Genomic DNA, 25,393 nt, shown 5'->3' with positions numbered 1-25,393 from the left:
AGGCATTTAATCAGAATTGATTGGGCAGATAGAGGGAAATTATTTCTGGGGGGGGGGGGGGGGGGGATGGTGGAAGAGTCCAATACTAGGGGATACAACCTTAATATTCAAGAATCACGTTTTTACGCAATAGTAGTAGAAACCTAGAACTCTTGCTCTCAAAGAACTGCTGCGGCTCAGTGGAGGGGTGGGCGGTTTTGAAATGTTCTGTTCAAAACTGAGATTCGTGGTTCCATGTTCAGCAAGTGGACTGAGGATCACAGAACCACGACAGGTAGATAAGAGTTAAATTTGGATCAGCCATCATCAAAATGAATGGCAAAACAGGCCTCAACGGGCTAACTAAACTCCTCCTGCCTCTATGTTTCCGTAATCAACATTATCCGAGAGGACTTTGCCACTGGCTGGAGAAGGTGTACGCAAAGCTGGCCAGAAGAATCCCTCAGATGCTTTGTATATACACGTTAATCTAATTCAAGGACATCATGGAGCACAGACAAGGCCTGGAGAAAAGAGAGGGGGTTTGCATCTCCATAACTGAAAAAGGAAACTCGACTCACACATCCTGGCCCTTTATTGGTCTTCAGCATGAATTAATGAAAGCTAAGAGATAACATTTTCCAACCAAAGAGAATTTCTGCTTACAATCATGGTATTTGCAGTCAATGGGTTCATTATTCTGCAGACTTTTAAGTTGTTTGCAGAATTCATTTTTTTCAAGCCCATCTTTCAAGCTGAGAAATTGGTTGGCCATTACTCAGCTTACCAATTCAAAATCACAGACTGCCAAAACTATATTCAGTAATCTTTCTCAAAGAGAGTTTGGCCCTTCCTCGTTCTTCACAAGGTCAATCTCTGTGTAATAGGAATTACCGTCAACCCAAAGGGCAAGTCACCCATGACACTTTCTCTATAAGGGCAGCTGCGCTTCTGCCATCCATTTTTTTTTTTTTTTTTTAACACACCCAGCTCTCAAACTTTTGCGAAGCAGCTTTATAAACCCAAAGCAAATCGAGGGGATCAGAAACATCTGGCAAATAAGGCCATGGGTTCGGAGAGAAAGTTGCATACGCTGTAGGTCTGGAATAAAAGCAAATAATGAAGCTGTGAAAAGAAAATACTGAAACTCTTCTTCAGGAATATTCTGACAAAGCGTCAACTCCCTACAGGTGTAGATTTTTTAAATTCATTAACGGGACATTGGCATCGCTGGCTCGGCCAGCATTTATTGCTCATTCCCTTGAGCTGCCTTCTTGAACTTCTGCAGTCCCTGTGATGTAGGGACACCCACAGTACTGGTAGGGAGGGAATTACAGGATTCTGTCCTCGTGACAGTAAAGGAACAGCAATATATTTCTAAATCAGGATGGTGAGTGATTGGAGAGGAAGATCCAGGTGGTGGTGTTCCCATGTGTCAGCTGCTCATAACTTTCTAGATGTTAGTGGCCATGGACTTGGAAGGTGCTGCCTAAGAAGCTTCTGAGTTCCATCTTGTAGATGGTACACACAGTTGCTCCTGGAGGGAGTGAATGATTGCGGTAGAGGTGCCAAAGAAGTGTGCCATTTTGTCCTAGATGGTGTCGAGCTTCTTCAGTGGTGTTGGAACTGCGCTCATAAGTGAAGAGTATTCCATCGGACTCCTGACTTGTGCCTTGGTAGATGGTGGATAGATTTTGGCTAGACAGGAGGCGAGTTACCCATCGCTGGATTCCTAGCCTCTGACCTGCTCTTGCAAACATAGTATTTATATGGCTAGTCCAGTTCAGTTTCTGGTGAATGTTAACCCCCAGGATGTTGAACGTGGATGCCATTGAATTTCAAGGGATGATGGTTAAATCATCTATTGTTGGAGATGGTCATTGCCTAATACTTCCTTGTGGCCACTCGTCAGCCCAAGCATGGATATTGTCCAGATCTTGCTGCATTTGGACATGTGCAGCTTTAGTACCCGAGTTGTCATAAATGGTGCTAAACATTGTGCAGTCATCAGCGAACGTCCCCACTTCTGAACTTATGATGGAAGGAAGGTCATTGATGAAGCACCCAAAGACGATTGAGCCTAGGACACTACCCTAAGACACTCATGCAGTGATGTCCTGAAACTAGGATTGACTTCCAACCATCACAACCAACTTCATTTGTTCCAGGTCCAATTTCAACCAGCGGAGGATCCCCCCCCCGGCCCCCCGATTCCCACTGACCGCAGATTTGCTAGGGCTCTTTGATGCAACACTCAAGTCAACTGTTGCCCTGATATCAAGGGCCGTCACTTGCATCTCACCTCTGGAATGCATCGCTTTGGTCCCATGTTTGAAACACGGCTGGAATGAGGTCAGAAGCTGAATGGCCCTGGCAGAACACTAACTGAGAGTCAGTGAGCAGGTTATTGCTAAGCAATTGCCTCTTGATAGAACTGTACATGACCTCTTCCATCACTTTACTGATGATCGAGTGTAGACTGGTGAGGCAGTAATTGGCTGGGCTGGAATAGTCCTGGCGCATGTACACAGGGCATACCTGGGCAATTTTCATTGCCGGGTTAAGATGCCAACAGATGAAACAGCTGGAATATTGTCAGGAACCATAGCCTTTGCAGGATCCAGTGTCATCACCTGTTTCTTGATATCACGTGGAGTGAATAGAATTGGCTGAAGACTGACATCTAAAAGTGGGGGGGATCTCAGGAGGAAGCAGAGATGGATCATCCACTCGGCACTTCTGTATGAAGATCGTTGTGAATGCTTCAGCCTGATGTGCTGGGCTCCCCCATCATTGAGCAGAGTTGATTCTCTGGTTTGGTGGTAATGGTAGAGTGGGGGATATGCTGGGCCATGAGATTACAGATTGTGGTCGAGTATAATTCTGCTGCTTCTGATGGCCACAGTATATCATAAGTTGTCCCATATTGAGTTGTTAGATCTGGTCAAAGTCTATCCTATTTAGCATGGTGGTAGAACCGCACAACACAATTGAGGGCATCCTCAATGTGAAGTTGGGACTTGGTCTCCATAAGGACTGTGCAGTGGTCACTTCTATCGCTGCTGTCATGGGGAGATGCATCTGTGGCAGGCAGGTTGGTAAGACAGAGGTCAAGTATGTTTTGCCTTCTTGTTGGTTCCCTCACCACCTGCCGCAGACCCGCGGACTCGGCTGGTTTGAGCTGTGGTGGTGCTACCAAGCTATTCTTGGTGATGGACAGTGAAGTCGCCCACCCAGAGTACATTTTGCGCTGTTGCCACCCTCAATGCTTCCTCCAAGTGCTGTGCAACATAGAGTACTGATCAATCAGCAGAGGAAGAGGCAGTACATTGAAATCAACAGGAGATTCCCTTGTCCATATTTGACCTGGTGCCAAGTAACTTCATAGGACAAGGACACGCACACACTTCAACCCACCCCAGTTTGCGCTCCCCAAAAGTTGATGATCCGGGCAAGACCCCTCGGTTTGTCACCGTCCAGCTGGGGTACTGCCAAGTTATCAACCTTGGTGAGAAGGGATGATTGGCTCCATGTGTTTGCTCAGCCCACCCTCTGCTGGCAGCAACAAATGTTTAATCTGACAAGATTCCCTTTCCCAGACTCAATTGTAATGTTTGAAAAGGAGCCAATTCAACCAGGCTTTCTTGAGTTAAGGGAGAGTTAATTTATTAACTACAAAAAAAGGCAAAGAAAAATGGTTACACACATGCATCTACATTGGTATGGATTAGAAACAAATAAATATAAATGTTATACGGAAGTTCATGAATCGTGAGGAACGGTTGATGACAAGTTGTGGTTGATGCAGTTCTTTTCTGTCTAGATGACTTCTGCTGACAAATAGTTGCTTCTTCGATTCAAATGTCCTGTAGTTCGATTGAAATTTCAGTTTTGTCCAGCTGCAACCTTGCAGACCCTGTCCTGGATTGCTGTATTATCTTCAATGTGTGGCAATGTCCAGATGCTATTTTGCAGCACACATACAGACTGACCGACAGAAAGGGTGTTGGGATAGGGGACCAAACCCCAATTTTTGTTAGGATGCCAGACGAGAAACCCCAAACAATTTTCACATTTTTAAAACGGAGGAAAGGGTACTTCACCCCAGGAGTAACGACTCTGACCAAAAAATACTTCAATTTAAATGCAGAATTAACCACATTATCAAAGAAATAGCTTCACAGCAACAGTTAAACAATTTTTTAATAAAAGGAAAAGCTTTAACTCACTATCTACACCTGCCACTATATATATTCCAACAAAGCAACCCAATGCAGTTCAAAATCCACTCATAAGTAAAGTTAGAAACCAGGATTATCTGGTGTTCTCTGTGCAGATCTTTGGAGAGAGAGAGAGAGAGAGAGAGACCCCTGTCAGGAACACCCTGAAAATCCTTCTTCAGGCTCAATTCCTATGGCAAACTGCTGTTCAACTTAAAATCTTCAGTAGCCTGCTAAACCATAGACAGGCCTGGCTCCTCCCATTAATTACATGACTTGTATGCCACCAAGATGTCCCATGACCTGCTTAGTTAGGACTAAACACCACTCCCTTAAAAATTGTCTATACCATAAATGACATTCCATTAACCTTTTGTATGTAAACAAGTAAATCGTTAGAAGCAATGATTACCTCACTTTTACAGCTCCTTAATTATAGCTTTAGCGGACATACTATATATATTTCAACCCATGGATTTTAGTAATGTGGTGAATGAGATTCACACGGTATTATAAGTTACCAATGTCACTCTGTTCCCAGTATATATGTGTACTGATATTGTAAGTGCAGTTGCACTACCTGACCACCAGGGGGAGTAGCTCTGGGAGTACTCAAGAGTTTGTACTGGGCTCCCCCCTTGGCTCCGCCCAGAACTCCTCCCCCGGAGCTGCTGTATAAAGATCCGTGCCACAGAGTCAGCCAGCCAGTTCACCGAAAGTTCAACGGCTAACAGGCTGGCTCTGTTGCAAGTATATTAAAACCGCTATTCTAATCCTACAAGCACCTGTCAGTAGAATTGATGATTCCATCAAGTAATATTACTACAATAAATCAAATATGAAATATAATCTACAACAATTCCCTACATTCATCACAGGGCAGCACAGTAGCATAGTGGTTAGCATCAATGCTTCACAGCTCCAGGGTCCCAGGTTCGGTTCCCGGCTGGGTCACTGTCTGTGCGGAGTCTGCACGTTCTCCCAGTGTGTGCGTGGGTTTCCTCCGGGTGCTCCGGTTTCCTCCGACAGTCCAAAGATGTGCGGGTTAGGTGGATTGGCCATGCTAAATTGCCCGTAGTGTTCTAAAAAGTAAGGTTAAGGGGGAGTTGTTGGGTTACGGGTATAGGATGGATACGTGAGTTTGAGTAGGGTGATCATTGCTCGGCACAACATCGAGGGCCGAAGGGCCTGTTCTGTGCTGTACTGTTCTAAATTCTAAACAAGAGACAATTCCAGAAAAATGCCTGCTTGGCAGGCAAGCAGCCTAGTTTTTAAACACCCAGATGTGTATTGCAAGGGGCATTCGTCTGACGAGATCATTATAACCATGGACCATGAGACAAGATAATTGTTATGTCCCTTTGTTTTCCAGTGTTGGTAAGCGGCCTTAAGAATATGTTTTAAAAGTACTTTGAATTGTCTAAACCCACAGGAAAGGTGTTCCGTAGAGATTCCCTGCAGCCATTCTGGTCAGTGGCTAATCGTGCATTCATCAGCCATCTTCGGTGTCTCATCCATTTGAAAAAATATATATAATTCACGTCCTTTTAAAGTTCAACATTTTCATGTATGACTCCAAGTTGCTGCTCTATCGTCGTAATATAGACAGATTTGTGAGGATAACACAAATTACAAAATTTATCTTGTATTCTACGTTAATATGAGCACAGTCTATGTAAACCAATAGGCAATTGGTGGTCTGACACACCCAAAAGAACATCTGCAGATTTTTCAGCAAAACGCCCCAGACGCTCGTCACACTGTAATTCAACTGGTCTCACTGGACCTCTTGTCTCTCTCACAAGGATTTCCGATCTCTGTTCTCCAAGGGCACACCATGGAATCTTCTCCCTGACGCTCTTTCTGTTGGATGTCTTCACCAAGGATCCACCCTTCAGGGTTGGAACTTCTACTACCGATGGTCCCCTGCCCTAAATGCCATGTGTATTCGAGCCTCGCCTTCCACATAATCTCGGATATCCTGCTGTGCCAACAGAACAGAACACCACTGTTTCCATAGGCCTAGAGTTGAAGAGTCTTCTTGGATCTATACGGCTTCTCACGAGCCTATTCGCTTTACATCTGCTTCCTGCAGCTTTGTCTTTTGAGTAGGAGTTTTCCTCTGCTTCTCACTCTCAACTTCACCGAACAAGACCTGTTCCAGATTCCTGTTCTTGTTCCAGGACTTAAGTATCTTCCTTTAGGACCTGCTCCCTGCAGTTTCCTCTCCCAGTAGTCTGTTGACAATTGTGGAGATCCCTAGAGATCCAGAACTCACTCAACATTCACTGCTACCTCAACTTTAGCGAGACACATCTAAGAAACTTATTTTCCTCAGCAATCAGTTAGAAAGAGACTTAAATTGCTCCCTGCAACTCAAGAGCATAATCACCAACTGAACTGAAATTGCTTTTGCTCTCTGTGGACCCACTGGTTGCTGGTGGTAAAAGGTCAAATGAAAAGAGAGCTCAGAGAGGGGTCAGGTAGCATTGTGAACTATAATTCAGCAACAGTTAAAGTACAATGAAGAACAGAAAGCAGGTCAGATGACTTACTGAAGGTAGGAAGGTAGGAAATTCCCTTCACAGCATTAGAAAATGCTTAAACACTCATCCATGACTTTGTTGCGTCTAGATTCAACTATACAAATGCTCTCCCACCTTGTTTGAACTTGTGTTCATCCAGGACTGCTGTCTATATATCCTAACTCACACAAGTCCTGTTTATCCATTGCCTCTCTGCTCACTGGCTGACAATGGCCCCAGATCCGATAAACCCTCGATTCCTAAATTATGTTATAATCTTTGTTGTCACAAGTAGGCTTACATTAACACTGCAATGCAGTTACTCTGAAAAGCCCCTAGTCGCCAAATTCCGGTGCCTGTTCAGGTATACAGAGGGAGAATTCAGAATGTCCAATTCACCCAACAGCACGTCTTTCGGGACTAGTGGGAGGAAACCGGAGCGCCCGGAGGAAACCTACGCAGATACAGGGAGAACGAACAGACTCCACACAGACAGTGACCCAAGCCGGGAATCGAACCTGGAATTCTGGAACTGTGAAGCAGGGCTAGCCACTGTGCTACCGTGCCACCCATCCTTGTTTTCAAGTCCCTCCATGGCCTCGGCCCTTGTCATCAGTAATCTCCTGCAGCACTACGGCTGGCCGGGATTTCGGCACTCCTTCAATTGTGGCCCCTTGTGCATCCTTGACTTTCATTAGTTCACCACAGAGATATTTCCATATGAGGCATTTTTAAAATCCTACCTCAAAATGAAATGAGAGTTTCTGGTTGGATTTTTTTTTAAAACTTCATAACAGAATACCCCATCATTATGGCTGTAAAGTTATTGTAATTTCATTATATAAGACCATAAATCCTATTCCAACTAAAGATTTAAAAAAACACTTAATAGAATATACTGCACCTGGAGCTTTTTATATTGTGCGGTTGTGCTAAAGCTTTATAATGGATTAATATTCCATTCTATGCAGCTATAAACATTAAATACGCTATTGAGCAAGTCTCCATCGAATAGTTAATGCTCTGCAATTGCATTCAAAACTGCATAATGGTGAATAACAGCATATTTTAATAAACTACACACCATTGTAAAAATTTTACCACAACAGCTTTGGGGATTTGGTTCAGTACTTAAAAGGAATTTTGCAATTTTCTTTAGGAGGCATTGTATTTAATGTCACACGTATTTGATGTGCATTCTGTATCATCACAAGCTCTCCGTAAGGTTTTTTTTCTTGTTGCAAAGCAGTTTATAAGGTATTCCCACTGTTGCTTAAAAACTGATTAACTGAAAAATATGAGATAATTTCTTTTTTGGGCATTAGAAGTGTTGGAATAAATCAGCAGAAACCCAAAGGAAGCATATCTCTCAGCAATGAAGATAAACTGACCCCTGGTGGTTACTTACTGCTGAAGCAGAGGACATAGCAGAATTACAAACTCACTTGTTTTTGCACAATGTCCTTAATTTTGTTTAAATAAAAAACATAAATGGGGACACAACTTAATAAAAACTGACGGGTGAACTAATCAGGAAATATCCTCCGCACATCCTCCATTAGCTATGTCTATTCAAATAAAGCTGTTTTATTTCTCATTGCCATGCTCAAAGGCTGTAACCAATTATGCTCTATTGCTGGTGTTCCTTATAGAGTGTCAGCATGAAGGAAAGCAAGAAAGGGGGGAGGGGGAAGAGAAGAAAAAGGCGAGTATTTAGATAGTACCATTCACACACTTGGTCATCCCAAAATGCTTTATCAGCCAGTGAAGCACTTTCATGGAGTGCAGGCACAGGTGGAATACAAGAAAAGACAGCATCAATTTTCAAAAGGTTAGCTCTCATAAACAGCAATGAAATAAACGACCAGCTTTTTTCTTAAGATGTTAGTTATGGGATAAATATTGGCCAGGATACTGGGGAGAATTCCCTGCACTTCTTTGAAATAGTGCCCTTGAATCTTTCACATCCTTCCAAGAGAGTAGAAGGTGGTCTGTTGTAAGGTATGCTCCAGGCAATGCAGCCGCTCTCTCAGCACTGTACTGGAAAGTATCAGCCGAGACCTTGGGCAGCATGGTAGCACAGTGGTTAACACTGGTCGCTTCACTAGGCAGCACGGTAGCCTTGTGGATAGCACAATTGCTTCACAGCTCCAGGGTCCCAGGTTCGATTCCGGCTTGGGTCACTGTCTGTGCGGAGTCTGCAAGTTCTCCGCGTGTCTGCGTGGGTTTCCTCCGTGTGCTCCGGTTTCCTCCCACAGTCCAAAGATGAGCAGGTTCGGTGGAATGGCCATGCTAAATTGCCGAAAGACATGCTGTTGGGTAATTTGGGCATTCTGAATTCTCCCTCTGTGTTCCCGAACAGGCACCGGAACGTGGCGTGAGGGGCTTTTCACAGTAACTTCACTGCAGTGTTAATGTAAGTCTACTTGTGACAATAATAAAGATTATTATTAGTGTGCTCAAGACTTTGGAGTGGGACTTGAACCCGCTAGGTTTTGAGTTGGAAGTGAGCATGCAACCCACCTGAGCCACAGTGACATATTGCCAGACTTCGTGTTCCACATTGTGAGACTGAAGCATACAGAACATACAGAGCATCTTAACCCATAACCCCAATGAACACTCAATTCTTCCTCAGCAAAGAAGCTGCATTTTTGGAGCCCCAAGCTCTATCCTTCATAAACTGTAAACCATGGAACATTCCATTACCTCAATCCTAGCCCACACTAATGCCTTTCACTACGTTAGGACATCCTAAAACACTCTACAGTCAATTAAACATTTTGGAAATTCACCTACTGGAGTAATATAGAAAATGCAGAAGCTAATTTGCATAATCTTGTTCCTTTCTTTAAAATAAATTTAAGGGCACCCAATTTTATTTTTCCCAATTAAGGGGCAATTTAGCGTGGCCAATCCATCTACTCTGCACATCTTTGGGTTGTAGGAGTGAGACCCACGCAGTCACGGGGAGAATGTGCAAACTCCACACGGACAGTGACCCAGAGCTGGCATCGAACCTGGGACCTCAGTGCCGTGAGGCAGCAGTGCTAACCACTGTGCTGCCCTGCTAATTTGCATACATAAGGTCCCATTAATATCAACGAGATAACAACCAGATAACCTGCTATAATGATCCTGGCTGAGGGATTGGACATAATGTCTCTACTCTCCTTCCAACAGTGCGGTAATACATGTTACCCTTCCTTGGGAATGTAAACAGAGTTCATTGTTTCATCCAAAAGATGGGATCTCAGACAGTGCAGCATCTCGTCAGTACTGCCCTGAGGTGTTAGCCGACATTATAAATGAACATACGAAAGAGGAGCAGAAATGGGTCCTTAGACTGCTCGACCATTCAATAAAATCATGAATGACCTGTTTGTGTTTCAAGTTCCACGTTTCCAACTACACTGGATAGCCTTCGAGTCCTTTGCCTAACTAAATAATCTATCTTTTGCTGCCTTAAAAATATTCAATGACCTCCACCACTTCTGAGGCTGAGTTCCAAAGTCGTACAACCCCCGGAAAGAAATTCTCATCTGCCCCAAAAGGGAGACTCCTAATTTTAAAAACAGTGCCCCCTATTTCTAGACTAACCCACAAAAGGAAACATCCTTTCCACGTCCACCTTATCAAAACTGTTGAGGATCTTATATATTTCAATCAAGTCAGCCCTCACTCTTCTAAACTCCAATGGAAACAAGCCCAGTCAGTCTACCCTTTCCTCATAAGATAACTTGTTTGTTCCAGGTTTCTATCCAGTAAACCTCTTCTGAATCTCCCCCAATCCACTTGCGCCCTTCTTTAAATAGGACAACCAAATTGCACACAATATTCGAGATATGGTCTTATCAATGCCCTCTGAAATTGAAGAATAACATCCTTACTTGTATGTTTAATTCCTTTCACAATAAAGGATAGCATTCAGTTAGCCTTCTTAATTACTTGCTGTACTTGGACACAAACCTTTGGTGACTCATGCAGTAAGATGCCGAGACCCTCTGAATTCTGTAACTGTTCTCCATTTAATACTCTGCTTTTTTAGACTTCCTGCCAAAGTGAGTGACTTCACATTTCCCACATTATACTCCATCTGCTAGATTTTTGCCCACTAACACAACCTACCTATATCCTTCTGCAAACTATGTATGTCCTCTTCACAACATACTTTCCCTCCTATTTTTGTGTCATCTGCAAATTTAGCTACCATGCCTTCACACCCTCATCCGAGTCATTGAGGTAAATTGTAAAAAGTTGAGGTCCCAGCACAGACCCATGTGGGACTACACTCATCACATCCTGCCAATCAGACAAATACCCATTTATGCATACTTTTTATTTTCTGCCAGCCAGCCAATCTTCAATCTAGGCTATGTTTTTTCACAATAACCTTTGATGTGGTACCTTATTAAATATCCTTTAATGAAGCTACAGGCTCCTCTTTGTCAACAGCGCTCGTTATTCTTTCAAATAACTCCAAAACATTGGTTGAACATGATTTCCCTTTTACAAAAGCATGCTGACTCTTCCTGATGAGTTTCTCCAAGTGCCCAGCTTTAATCTCCTTGATGATCGATTCTAACATCTTCCCCATGAATGACATCAAGCTAGTTTCCGTTTTCTGCTTCCCTCCCTTGTTGAATAGAGGGGTCACATTTGCCAATTTACATTCCGATTGTGGAAAATTACCGTCAAAGCACCTACTACCTCATTAGCCACCTCTTTGAAGACCTTAGGATGAAGTCCATCAGGTACATGAGAGCCGTCAAATCGCAGCTCCATCAGTGTTCTCAGTTCAGCTTTCCTAGTGATTGTCGCTTCTCCCAAGTTCCTGTTTCCCTTCCACTCCTTGACTTACAGCTATTACTAGTGGAATGTTTTTTGTATCCACTATAGCGAAAACAGAAGCAAAATACTTGTTCATCTGCCATTTCCTTATAATCTACTATTAACTCCCCATTGTCACTCTGTAGAGGACCAACACTTAATCTTTTCCTTTTTACATACCTGTAGAAACTCTTGTTTTCCGGTAAACTACTGTACGTTTAAGTCTCTGGAGTGGGAAATTAGCCCATGATCATCGGAGTCAGAGCTGAGTGTGATAATGTCGAGCGAAAACTGACAATAAACCTTTCACCTTTGCTACCTGCTCTCACCCCTTTCAAAGCCTCATCAAAATCTGTCGCTTTTAGTCGTTGGCATGTAGCGGAATGCCCTTGGGTTGAAGGAACAATGAAGTGTACGGTGCTCACAACTTTGATGATGTTTAGAGAGATATGTTACAGATTTGAGGTTTAACATTGCATGCTCGTCTCTTTAAATTTTTCTCAAACTAGCTGGCCAGGTCTTCTATCTGTACAATGAGTCACATCGTCAAAAGGAACTAATATTTGATGAACCCCTTTGTGCCACCCGCCCCTTGCAACCCCTCTACTTACTTCACCCTCTTGATGCACACAGCTAATACATTAGAGAAATGTTTTGAAACCACTTTCAATTTCTCCTGAGCAATCACATGTGCCATTTATTTTGAGTATTAAGAGGCCTGTGCACCTCAAAAATTATCGTAACCAGTTTGGGTGCCTGCAGGGAGTAATTAGTGACATAATACCAAGAGTTTGACACAAGCCATTGTTGCCGCCAGAAAATCTGTACACTGCAGCCAATTTATAAACAAATCTAGATCACATGAAGAGTAGAAATCTGTGCTGGAGCATGAATTCACCTCACAGGTCAGAACTGTAAAGATGCAGCTGATTTAACAGAGCTACGAATATCAGATTGGCCCAGGAATTCAAACTGCCAGAGCAATTTCAAAGTGGTTTTAAAAAAAAGCCACAATGAGAAATTTGAACGCAGGCAAGCGTACAATAGCTTGCTTTGAACCTGCCCAAGATCTGGAATGTAAACACACCAGTACGTTTTAATAGATTTACAGTCAGAGTGTCGGGCAGAGAGACAGAGGGGTCTGTTGTATAATTACCTGGGTGCAAGACATGTAATAATAATCTTTATTATTAGCACAAGTAGGCTTACATAACACTGCAATGAAGGCAGCACAGTGGCTCAGTGGGTTAGCCCTGCTCCCTCACGCTGCCGAGGTCCCAGGTTCAATCCCGGCTCTGGGTCACTGTCCATGTGGAGTTTGCACATTCTCCCCGTGTTTGCGTGGGTTTCGCCCCCACAACCCAAAGATGTGCAGGCTAGGTGGATTGGCCAGGCTAAATTGCCCCTTAATTAGAAAAAATGAATTGTGTACTCTAAATTTAAGGAAAAAAAGAAGAAAAAAAACAAACACTGCAATGAAGTTACTGTGAAAAGCCCCTTGTCGCCACACTCCGGTGCCTGTTCGGGTACACGGAGGGAGAATTCAGAATGTCCAATTCATCTAACAGCACGTCTTTGGGACTTGTGGGGGGGGAAACCACAGCACCCTGAGGATATCCACGCAGACACGGGGAGGATGTGCAGACTCCCCACAGTCAGTGACCCAAGCAGGGAATCGAACCTGGGACTCTAACACGCTGAAGCAACAGTGCTACCCACTGTGCTACCGTGCCACCCTCCTCTCTCTAACATTTCCTGGACAACTATGCAGATAATGAAGTTGGAACCCTTCGAGGTCTCCGAGCTAACTTAGAGTTGGAGACTTTTTAAGAGGGTTACAGATAAGGAGAATTACCCCCTGGAAGCTGAAACTGCCCATAAAAATTCCTATGGAGTCCTTGCACTGTGACTTTGGCAGGTTTCCCCCAGTGGATGTTCTGGGAGTACCTCTGGGGTATGACCTTCCGGAGACCAGAATCCGGGTCAATGTTTTTGATGCACCCGTAGAGATTTTTATTTTTAAATGTAATTTAAGTTAACTGTTCTTTCTAGGGTTGCACTATAGTTGTTATCTCTACTGGGAAGCGGGTTCTCAATGTTGGGAAGGGACCTGGTACCACTAACCATTCAAGCCTACTTATGACACCAGTGCCATATTACATACTTGAAACCTACTGCCATCTTGGCAACTAGGGCATGATCCACATCCCAATTTATATTAATTAGATATATCCCTGTTTTGCACCCGCATTTGGACAGCAACCTTACGTTTTCAATAAAGTTGTTTTTTTAAAAAGGGGGTGCCTAGCATTCAAGCGGGATAAATCCTGTAGTATCATCTGGGGAAACAAGAACATCTATTTTTTTTATAAATTGAAAATCAAAAAGTCAGAATGTATGCCGATGTCAAAGTATCCATGATCTGCTCTTCTTAAGGCATGACCACAAGATTATCAGCGACAATGGTCCCCTGCTCAGACAAACATAATACATTGGATCACACATCTCTAAAGGGCGAGGAGCTTTCGTGGTGAACAAATTCATCCCTCAACTTCAATTAACTCTTCATGCATCACAATGCACACAAACTGATTGTCTACATAACAACAAACACTGCGCCCCACAGCTTTAGGGTATCCGGAGGCCACGAAAGCCACTACGGAAAAGGACGCATTGATTTTCTTTACTAGAAATGGAGGTTTTCAAATATTTATTGCCACAAAATGGGGAATTAAAAGGCTAATGATGGCCACAAAACTATTGTCGATTGTTGTTCAAACCCATCTGCTTCACTCGTATCCTTTAATGAAATGAAATGAAAATCGCTTATTGTCACGAGTAGGCTTCAATGAAGTTACTGTGAAAAGCCCCTAGTCGCCACATTCCGGCGCCTGTTCGGGGAGGCTGGTACGGGAAGGAAATCTGGTTTCCTTACCTGGTCTGACCTACATGTGACTCCAGACCCACATCAATGTGGTCGACTCTTAACTGTGCTCTGAACTGGGCTCAAATGGGCTGCACGGTGGCACAGGGGTTAGCACTGCTGCCTCACAGCTTCAGGGTCCCAGGTTCAATTCCGGGTGACTGTCAGTGTAAAATTTTCACTTTCTCCCCGTGTTTGCGTGGGTTTCCTCCGGGTGCTCCGGTTTCCTCCCACAGTCCAAAGATGTGCAGGTTAGGTGGATTAGCCATGATAAATTGCCCCTTAAGTGTCCAAAAGGCTAGATAGGGTGGAGGCATGGGTTTAAGTAAGATGCTCTTTCCAAGGGTCAGACTTGATGGGCTGAATGTCCTCCTTCTGGACTGTAAATTCTATGATTCTAAATGACCGAACAAGCCACTCAGTTCAAGGGTGATTAGGGATGGGCTACAAATGCTGAACTTGCCAGAGACGCCCACTTCCCATGAAAGAATCTTTAAAAAACAACCAATTCCATCTTAATTTTCAATATTCAGCACGATGCAATGGCAGCATTACCCAAGATGTGGAGATGCCGGTGTTGGACTGGGGTGAGCACAGTAAGAAGTCTTACAACACCAGGTTAAAGTCCAACATTTTTGTTTCGAACACTAGCTTTCGGAGCTCTGCTCCTTCCTCAGGTGAATGAAGAGGTATGTGATATACCTCTTCATTCACCTGAGGAAGGAGCAGCGCTCCGGAAGCTAGTGTTTGAAACAAACATTACCCAAGACAGAAGAAAGTAGACACAATGGAAAGTAAAAAGCAAATCTTTTCAAAAAGATAAAGCAGCTTCAGTTATCAAGAAAGCAGAAGTTTGGAACTATTCAATACCACTGACAATAATGCTGTGGAACCCCCGATAGGGCAGGATCTTCAACATGGTGAGAACAGCAGGCTGACTCTCCATTTTGCACATCACCCAACCTTCTCGGCAATGAAGGTGATAGGAAGGGAAGTCAGGTGGTGTGTGTGACACAGACAGCCCAGCAGTTACCACCAGTTTTTACAGCCCAAACTTCAAAATATCCTACCCTAATGTCTTCTTTCATAAACATTTCTTAGTAACTTATTTCATTTGTTCTCCTTTGGAGTGAAGAGATTAGACTTTATTTCCTAGTTTTCGCACTTGTGGTCCTTGGCGTCTGATCCCTTTCCCAAAGTTTTGCCTGAAGATTCCCATATTTACTTGAAATTAAAATTACTGGAACTTGCTGTTACTCTTACGGAAGACCCAGCAACCAATGTTTCACGTCTCCTATAACACGTTGGAGAAGATGTCTCACCTCCTTCAGCTGTACAGCCATATGTCCCAGCTGGTCCTGCCGACGTTCGGCAAATTCGCGTTCAGTTCTCATTTCTTTTTCAATTTCTTGCAGGCGTCTTTCAACTCTTTCTGAAACCTTTGTGTAGAGAGGGCAGAGCAGATTAGGTAAGGGACCAGGAAAATGCAAGTTTGCATTTAATGCTGGCAAAAGACCGCTTATTACAGTGCCAGAAAATTAAATCCACCAGAAGTGATTCTCATTTGGTACCAATACTTGTAGACCATGATGCTCTCTCCTCGGTTGCCAACGGGTCTGACTGATAGAATGAAGATCTTTGCTGTCTGCAACCTGCCCGCAAGGGTGGGGCAGGCAGGAGACAGGACAACGGTGTAGGATGTTTTTTCAGATGGGTGAAACGGAGGACAAGACACGCGCTGCAGAAGAGATCAATTATCTCGATGGCAAGGGAAACAGCAAAAGCAATGTAGGTGAAGATTAGTAGCGACCCAAGGGCAGTCACTATGGACTGCCATCGCAAGGTCGTTCAGAGGAGCAATTTCAGCAAGAAAGACCGCGAAAAACCACAATTGTATCATGAAAGTTTCAGCATCCAAGTGAAATAGGCAGTCCAAGGTCATAAAGGGAAGCGTGAACATGCAGTTCCATAAAGCTAATTCTCCTTCTGCAGCACTTGTCTTGTCCCCGACTAAATGAGATTCCTCCTCCCTCTTCATTTCACCCATCTGAAAACATCCTACACCTTTGTCCTGTTTCCTGCCTGCCCCACCCTTGCGGTCAGGTTGCAGACAGCAAAGATCTTCATTCTATCAGTCGGACTCGTTGGCAACCGAGGAGCGAGCATCGTGGTCTACAAGTATCGGTACCAAATCAGGTGGATTTGTTCCTGGTGAATTTAAATTTTTCTGGTACTGTTGGTTTCCAAATAATATTTAAAGGAAAGTACCAAATTGCATACTGTATCAAATTTTACAATCAGCAATCAACTAACACCTTAATTTTTTTTTTTTTTTTATTTATTTTTTTTTTTTTTATAAATTTAGATTACCCAATTATTTTTTCCAATTAAGGGGCAATTTAGCGTGGCCAATCCACCTACTCTGCACATTTTTGGGTTGTGGGGGCGAAACCCACGCAGACACGGGGAGAATGTGCAAACTCCACACGGACAGTGACCCAGAGCCGGGATTGAACCTGGGACCTCAGCGCCGTGAGGCGGTTGTGCTAACCACTAGGCCACCATGCTGCCCCACTAACACCTTAATAACCAGGAAAAGAGCAACTAGTTGGGCTCTGCTCACTGTTGTATCATTTGATTTGGTAACATCACACAAGAGAAATATCAATTTTCTTTTCGGTCATGGGACGTGGGCTTTGCAGGCAGGGCCAGCATTTATTGCCGATCCGTAATTGCCCTTGAGGGGGCATTTCAGAGTCAACGACATTGCTGTGGGTTTGGAGTCACGTGTAGGCCAGACCGAGTAAAGACATCAGTGAACCAAATGGGTTTTTACAACATGGTCATCGTTAGACTTTTAATTCCAGATTTTTATTGAATTAAAATTTCACCATCTGCAGTGGCAGGATTTGAACCTGGGATCCCAGAGGAGTACTCTGGGTCTCTGGATTACTTGTCCAGTGATAATACCACTACGCCACTGCCTCCCCGTTAATAAGGTACAAGATTTAGAAGAACAAACTTAGGAAGTTGGAAGATGTCCACAGTGGAATTGGTGGAAAGTAAAACAGAAAATAAAATGACCAAAACAGATCATTAGTATAAAAGTGCAGAGACACGGAAGAGAGAACAAATTCACATCAGCAATTCTAGTTCTCCAGGTGAACTTTTTGCCAGCTACTTCTTTCAGAAGATAAACACAAGTCAGTCAGTCTTATACGTCCCCTCACGCACTGACACATTCTTAGATGCAGTGATTATGGAGACATATATTCATTTTTTTAAATCTCCCACGTGATCAGCTACACAAAGTACGTGATCAAACCGCTAAATATTTCTGCACAGAACTGACCCTGGAAAAAACATCATAAAATGCTCACATATTCCAGAAGTGTGACTTAATGCAATACCGCAGTACTTTGTTTCTCACACTAGATGGTGGCAGAGAGCTATGCAAAATGGTTACAGCACAGGAGGCCATTCGGTCCACTGTTTCCATGCCAGCTCTACAAAGGCAACTTAGCTAGTCCACTCCATTGCCCTTCCCCATGTTCTGCACATTTTCTTTCTCTCCAAATGATTATCCAATTATCTCTTACACCACTTGCTGCATAAATAAGTAAAATAAGTATTTCTTCGTGAAGCCTTTGGTTCGTTTGTATTCACCTCAGGTCAGTGTATTTTGATGCTCAATTTTTCCATGAAAGGAGATTTAATTGAGGTGTTCATGATCTTTAACACCTCTAAATCTCTAATACTTTCACATCCTCCCTTTAGCAAAGTACAGTAATTAGCCAAGGGTCACAAAGGTACCTCGACCTCTCTCTTCCCATTAGTGACAAATTAGCTTTACATCTTGAGCAGCACCACTCCACAAGCACGGAGCAAGGCAAGGAGGCAGATCTCCGTGAACTACCACAGCCAGTAGAGACACTGAACCCATGCCGTTGATGTTATTCTGCATTACACTCCAGCTAACCAAACCCCCATACACGAACCTGTGATGCCCAGAATTGGGCGCAGTACTACAAATACGGCACGGTAGCACAGTGGTTAGCACGGTTGCTTCACAGCACCAGGGACCCAGGTTTGATTCCCGCTTGGGTCACTGCCTGCGTGGAGTCTGCACATTCTTTACCTGTCTGCGTGGGTTTCCTCCGGTACTCCAGTTTCCTCCCACAAGTCCCAAAAGCCGTGCTTGTTAGGTGAATTGGACATTCTGAATTCTCCCTCTGTGTATCTGAACAAGTGGTGGAGTGTGGCGACTAGGGGACTTTCACAGTAACATCATTGCAGTGTTAATGCAAGCCTACTTGTGACAATAAAGATTATTCTTCTTCTTAAGTTAGGTCGAACTACTGTTTTCTAAAGGTTCACCGCAACTTTCTTGCTTTAGTACACTACGTATCTATTGATAAAACCCAGCATGCTGTATTAATCACTTTCACAACCTGCCCTGCCATCTTCAACAACTTGTACACATATACCACCCCTCCACATTCCTTTAGAAGCGTATCCTCTATTCTTGTTCTTCCAACCAAAATGTATCACTTCACACGTCTCTGCATTAACTTTCATCATCACACAAGAATATCAATATTAATAGATACAGACTTCCGGTGGTGGCAATGATCGAGTGAGCCGCACATTCGGCGGGCTCTCACTCCGGCGGGGCTTTAGGACCTGATTCCCCGCGATAGCGGGACTGTGGAACGGCGAAAAGGCGACTGCAGAAGTGCGGAGGAGCTGGCAGTAGTTTATGGAACCGCGGGAGACCAGGAAACAAAGGAAGAGGGAGAGAAAGGGACAGAGGCAAGGAGCAGGGGAAGCTGACCTGAAACCCAAGATGGCGGACACACAGACCTCGGACTCAGCAATCCAGCAGGCGCTGGAAAACATGCTACAGGTGATGAAAAGCAGTTTTGAGTCGCTGAAGCGGGACAACTTGGACCCACTTCAGTAGGCAGTGGATCAGCTGAATCAGAGGCTGGATGCTCAGGATGTAAAAGTTAAGGAGCTGGGAGAGGGGAGCTGGGAGATGCGCAGACGATTGCGCATTAGAAGTCGACAGGCTGAAGGAGAGGCAAAGAAGACTGCTGGACAGAGTGGAGGACTTGGAAAATAGAGCCCACAGGAATAATCTGAGGATCATCGGCCTCCCGGAGGGGGCTGAGGGAGCTGATGCTGCAGCATTTGTGGCAGACCTGTTGATGCAACTGATGGGGGCTGAAGCCTTGCCGCGACCGCCGGAGCTGGAGGGGGCATACAGAGTGCAGGGTGGGGCGGGTGGGGTGGGTGGGGTGGGTGGGGTGGGTGACCCCCCCCCCCCCCCCCCCCCCCCTCCCGTCTGACGGTGATCAGGTTCCACAGGTTTGTGGACAAGGAGCGGGTGCTGCGGTGGGCGAAGAGCGCCAGGAGCAGCGCGCGGAACAACAGTGTTCTTCGCATATACCAGGACCTAAGCCAGGAGGTGGCTCGGCGGCGAGCAGCCTTTAAACAAGTCAAGGAGGTGCTGTTCAAGTAGTACGTGAAGTTTGGTCTGCTGTTCCTGGCCCGTCTTTGGGTCGCGCACCAGGGTCAACACCACTACTTCTCCGAGCCCGAAGAAGCGATAGACTTTGCGAGGGATCAGGGGCTGGTCCCGAAAAGAGGTCCCACGGGCGCAAACTAGGGCCCGAGAACTAACGTTTGAAGGGACGCCGAATGTGCCTAGACTGCTGTTCAACTGTTTACTGTGTTAAAGGTGCCATGCGGGACATTTGGGACTCTTCCCTTTGTTTTTGGTTGCTGTTTTTGTTTTCTTTCCGTGTGGACCATTGTTGCATTGGGGGGGGGGTGTTCTTTCTCCCCCCCCTCTCGTACGGTCTTTTTATTTCTTCAGTTATTTTGTCGCTTTCGCGTTATTTTCGTTTCTGGGTCTTTCTGTTGTGTGGGGTATTTTTTGTGGGGTTCGTTGAGTGCACTGGAGCCGGTATTGTAACTAAGGGGTGGCCAGTCAGCGAGGGGGTTAAAGACGTGGGTTGGGGGTTTTTGTTTTATTGGTGTTCATGCCTTCCTGTGCCAGTGAGTTTGCTCCAGCGGGTTGGAGAGGGGGATGGGAGTGGGGATGAGGACGGGGAAACAAATGGGAATGAGACAGGGGGACGCCGGAGTGATGAGTCACCGGGCTAGCAGATTGGCTAGTCAAGGGAGTCAGGGGGGAGAATACAGCCAATGGATGGCAGGGGTGGGGTTACCCGGGGATGTTGCTAGGGGGGGTTATTCTGCTGACGTGGGAGGGATCTGAAGCGGGCAGTGGAAAGGAGGTCGAGGATGGAGGCAGCCAAGAGGCAGGCTAAGAATGGCGCGACGCATGGGCCGGTGGCCAGCCCGAGAAAGGCTATGGCTGACCGGCGTGTGGGGGGGGTGGTTGTGCCCCCCAACCAGGCTGATCACCTGGAATGTCAGGAGACTGAATGGGCCGGTTAAGAGGGCACGGGTGTTCGCGCACTTGCGGGCTCTGAAGGCGGATGTAATTATGTTGCAGGAGACACATCTGAAATTATCTGACCAGGCTAGGCTAAGGAAGGGCTGGATTAGCCAGGTCTTCCACTCGGACTTGAAGTCCAGGGGGGGGTGGTAATCATGATCAACAAGCAGGTGCAATTTGAGGCGGAGGGCATAGCCGCAGACAGGGGGGGGGGGGAAGATACCTGATGGTAAGAGGCAGCCTGGAGGGAAGAAGAGTGGTGCTGGTGAATATATATGCCCCGAACTGGGACGACGTGGACTTTATTAAAAGAGTGCTGGGGAAGATCCCGGTAGACTCCCAGCAATGGCAAGGGAGCTGAAAGGGTTTATGGAGCAAATGGGGGCAGTGGACCCCTGGAGAGCCTGGAGGGGTGCAGAGTGGAGGACCCGGCAGGATTGAATAAGGTATTCCGGGACTTCTATAGCAAGCTGTACACTTCGGAGTCCCCGGAACAGCCGGAGGAGATGAAAAGGTTTCTGGACGGGCTAACATTCCCAACAGTAGGTGGGGGGCGAGTGGATGGGCTGGGGGCCCCGATTAGAGTGGAGGAGGTATTGGGGGGCCTGAAGGCCATGCAGTCGGGGAAAGCCCCGGGGCCGGATGGATACCCAGTAGAGTTTTACAAGAAGTTCTCGGAGTTAGTGGGACCGGTCTTGGCGAGGGTTGTTAATGAGGCAAGGGACAGAGGGACCTTGCCGCCGCCGATGTCGCAAGCCACCATCTCGCTGATATTGAAGTGGGGTAAGGACCTGGAAGCGTGCGGGTCATATAGGCCAATCTCCCTGATCAATGTAGATGCCAAGTTCCTGGCAAAGGTCCTGGCGATTAGAATTGAGGACTGCTTACCGGAGGTGACTGGGGACGACCAAACCGGGTTCGTGAAAGGCAGGCAGCTGTCGGCCAACTTGAGAAGATTACTCAATGTGATCATGATGTCCCCGACGGGCAGGAAGTGGAGGTAGTGGTGGCGATGGATGCCGAGAAGGCCTTCGATCGGGTGGAGTGGGGCTATCTATGGGAGGTGCTCGGACGGTTTGGGTTCGGGGAGGGACTGGTGAATTGGATCAGACTATTGTATCAGGCCCCAAAGGCCAGCGTCAGGACCAACAGAGAAGTGTCGTAGTACTTTAGGCTGTACCGAGGGACCAGACAGAGCTGCCCACTCTCCCCGCTGCTGTTTGCGCTGGCCATAGAGCCGCTGGCGATTGCGCTGAGAGCCGCAAAGGGATGGAAGGGAATGATTAGGGGCGGGGTGGAACATAGGGTCTCTCTCTATGCAGATGACCTGCTCCTGTACGTGTCGGATCCATTGGCCAGGATGGAAAGTATACTGGAAACACTGAGGAAGTTCGGCCAGTTCTCAGGGAACAAATTAAATATGGCCAAGAGTGAGATGTTTGTGGTGCAGGCAAGGGGCCAGGAGAATAGGCTGAGGGTTACCGTTTAGGCTGGCTGAGGAAAGTTTACGGTACTTGGGATACAGGTGGCGCGTGACTGGAGCAGGCTGCACAAGTTAAATTTGGCCAGAGTGGTGGAACAAATGAAGAGAGAGTTTCGGAGATGGGATGCACTCCCACTGTCGTTGGCAGGGAGGGTGCAGACTGTAAAGATGACAATCCTCCCTAGATTCCTGTTCATTTTTCAGTGCCTCCCGATCTTTATCCCACAGTCCTTCTTCAAAAGGGTTAGCAAGATGATCATGAGCTTTGTCTGGGTGGGAAAATCCCCGCGGGTGAAGAAGGCGATGCTTGAGAGGAGCCGCAGCGAGGGAGGGCTGGCATTGCCGAGTCTGATTAACTATTACTGGGTGGCTAGCATAGCCATGATAAGGAAGTGGATGGTGGGTACGGGGTCTATCTGGGAGTGGGTGGAGGCGGCTTCGTGCAGGGGCACCAGCTTGGCAGCCCTGGTCACGGCTCCCCTACCGCTGCCGCCGGCCAGGTACGCCATCAGCCCGGTAGTGGGGGCGACACTGCGGATATGGTGCCAGTGGAGGAGGCATGTAGGGGAGGTGGGGGCATCTGTCTGGGCGCCAATCTGCGACAACCATCGGTTTGCCCCCAGGAGCATGGATGGGGGGTTTCGAGCATGGCAGCGGGCGGGGTTGGGGAGGTTGGGCGATACGTTCCTGGAGGGGAGCTTTGCGAGTCCGAGGGGCTTGGAGGAGAAATTTGGTCTGGTAAGGGGAAACGATTTCAGGTACCTACAGTTGCAGGACTTTGTCCGTAGACAGGTCCCACCCTTCCCACGCCTCCCTCCAATGGGGATCCAAGACAGAATAGTCTCTAGAGGGGAAGGAGGGGAGGGTAAAGTCTCTGATATGTATAAGGTGCTCATGAAGGGGGAAACGTCCCAGACGGAGGAACTGAAACTCAAATGGGAGGAGGAGCTAGACGGGGAAATGGAGGACGGGCTGTGGGCAGAAGCCCCGAGTAGGGTAAACTTGACCGCAACATGTGCCAGGCTCGGCCTAATTCAATTTAAGGTCGTTCACCGGGTCCACATGACGGTGGCTCGGATGAGCAAATTCTTTGGGGTAGAGGACAAGTGCGCTAGGTGCGCAGGAGGACCAGCGAACCACGTACACATGTTTTGGACATGTCCGATGCTTAGGGTGTACTGGGAGGGATTTGCGGGGATCATGTCCCGGGTGCTAAAGACAAGGGTGATGAGTCCAGGGGTGGCAATTTTTGGGGTTTCGGAGGACCCGGGAGTCCAGGGTGAGAAAGAGGCCGATGTTTTGGCCTTTGCTTCCCTGATAGCCCAGCGACGAATACTATTGGCATGGAGGGACTCAAAGCCCCCGAAGACTGAGTTGTGGCTTTCGGACATGTCGAGTTTTCTGGGTATGGAAAAAATTAAGTTCGCCTTGAGGGGATCTGTATACAAGATTTAGAAGAGTAAATTTGACATGTGTTGGCCCATTCCATCAGCTTGTCTATCTCCTCTTGAAGTCTATCATCTCAGTTACCTCCATGTTTTGTGTCATCAGCGAATTTGTTAGTTTCCTGCATGCCCAATCTATTCACCACTTCTCTGTTTGATGTAACTCAGCCAACTTTGTATTCATATTGCCACTGTCCTTTTTTGTTCCATGGGCTTTAACTTTGCTGGCAAGCCTGTTGTATGGCACTTTGCATCAAACACCTTTTGGAAGTTTGTGTACACCACATCAACCACATTACCGTCATCAAACCCCTCGGTTAACCAAAAACTAAAGCAAACACATTATTTAAGTTTGATTTGCCTTTAATAAATCTGTGCTGGATTTCTTAATTGATCAATCTTTATCCAAATGGCTGTTAATTTTGTCTTGATTATGGCTTCAAAAAACTTCCCCAGCACCAAGATTAAACTGACTGCCCTGTAGTTGAACAAGTGTGTGACGTCTGAAATTCTCTAGTCCCCTGGGTAAAACCTCCATCCGAGAAAGATTCGAAGATTGTGGCCAAAGTGTCTCAGCAATTTCCATCCTTACTTCTTTCAGGATCCTTGGATGCCTCCGACTAGGTCCTGGGGGCATATCACAACTGCAGCCAGCCTTTCTAATACCTCCTCTTGAACAGTTGTTAGCCCATCCAGTGTCTCAACTACCTCCCCATTCAGAAGGAGTTGGGCAGCATTTTCTTCCTTGATAAAGAGAGATGCAAAGCACTCAGTACCTCAGCCCCCCCCCCCCCACTCCCCCCCCCCCCCCCCCCCCCCTTCTGCATAATTCCTCTTCTTGGTTCTCTCCCACTAGTCATACAACATTGCATTAGCCCAGGCCCTTGACTCTGGTCACCTCTAACTCCAAAAAGCTTTCTGGTCTTGCAAAGCAAGATTTATTTTTTAAAAACATCTCAAAACACATTCTAACCCCAGTTTTTTTAACCCTTAGATTGCCAAATGTTTATAATCCTATAAATCTAAAATCCTACATTCGTCACATGAGGAGTCTTAAAAAGGCAGGCGGGACCCGGATATGGAAGTTCCATCCCCATTTCCAGAAGATCCCATTTTATTTTCCGGCAGAGGGAAGGAATCGATGCATGAATCATACAGGTGGGACCCCAAAAATTAGCAGGGCCATTTGAATTTAGCGTTGAGTTTTTTTTTTTAAGAAAAACAATTTTCACATAGCAAGAACTTAGTCCACAGTGTAGAAGTCATGAATTTACAGAATAGAGGTAAACAGAAGGGCACGTGTGGTCTGCTTTAAGCGTCATGATGTGATCTTATTTCATTCCTATCTTTTTAAACATGAAAAAAACTGGCTGTAACAAGCAGAGTAAAAAAAAAACATCTGCTGGACTGTTTTAATTGACAGGACATTTGGTCTACTTTAGAAATTAAATTACCATCTATTACCGCGGTTTCAATAATTCACTGTTGACATTTCCCAGGGACTGTTAATACTACTGAG

General features: G+C 45.8%; 1 protein-coding gene across 3 annotated transcripts in view; it reads right to left on the bottom strand.

Moving 5' to 3' along the window:
• The window catches only part of LOC119950823 (centrosomal protein of 128 kDa-like), a 410,606-nt gene that overhangs the window by 360,409 nt on the left and 24,804 nt on the right, over nucleotides 1–25,393 (bottom strand). For all 3 annotated transcript variants that reach the window (XM_038773666.1, XM_038773649.1, XM_038773659.1), the window contains exon 8: nucleotides 15,800–15,916. In XM_038773666.1, coding sequence (XP_038629594.1) covers nucleotides 15,800–15,916 — 117 coding nt within the window. The remainder of the gene's footprint in view (nucleotides 1–15,799; nucleotides 15,917–25,393) is intronic.

This window comes from Scyliorhinus canicula, chromosome 2 (assembly GCF_902713615.1).
Source record: "Scyliorhinus canicula chromosome 2, sScyCan1.1, whole genome shotgun sequence".
In the NCBI taxonomy this organism is placed as follows: Eukaryota; Metazoa; Chordata; class Chondrichthyes; order Carcharhiniformes; family Scyliorhinidae; genus Scyliorhinus; species Scyliorhinus canicula.
This window is presented reverse-complemented; position numbering and strand designations above follow the sequence as displayed.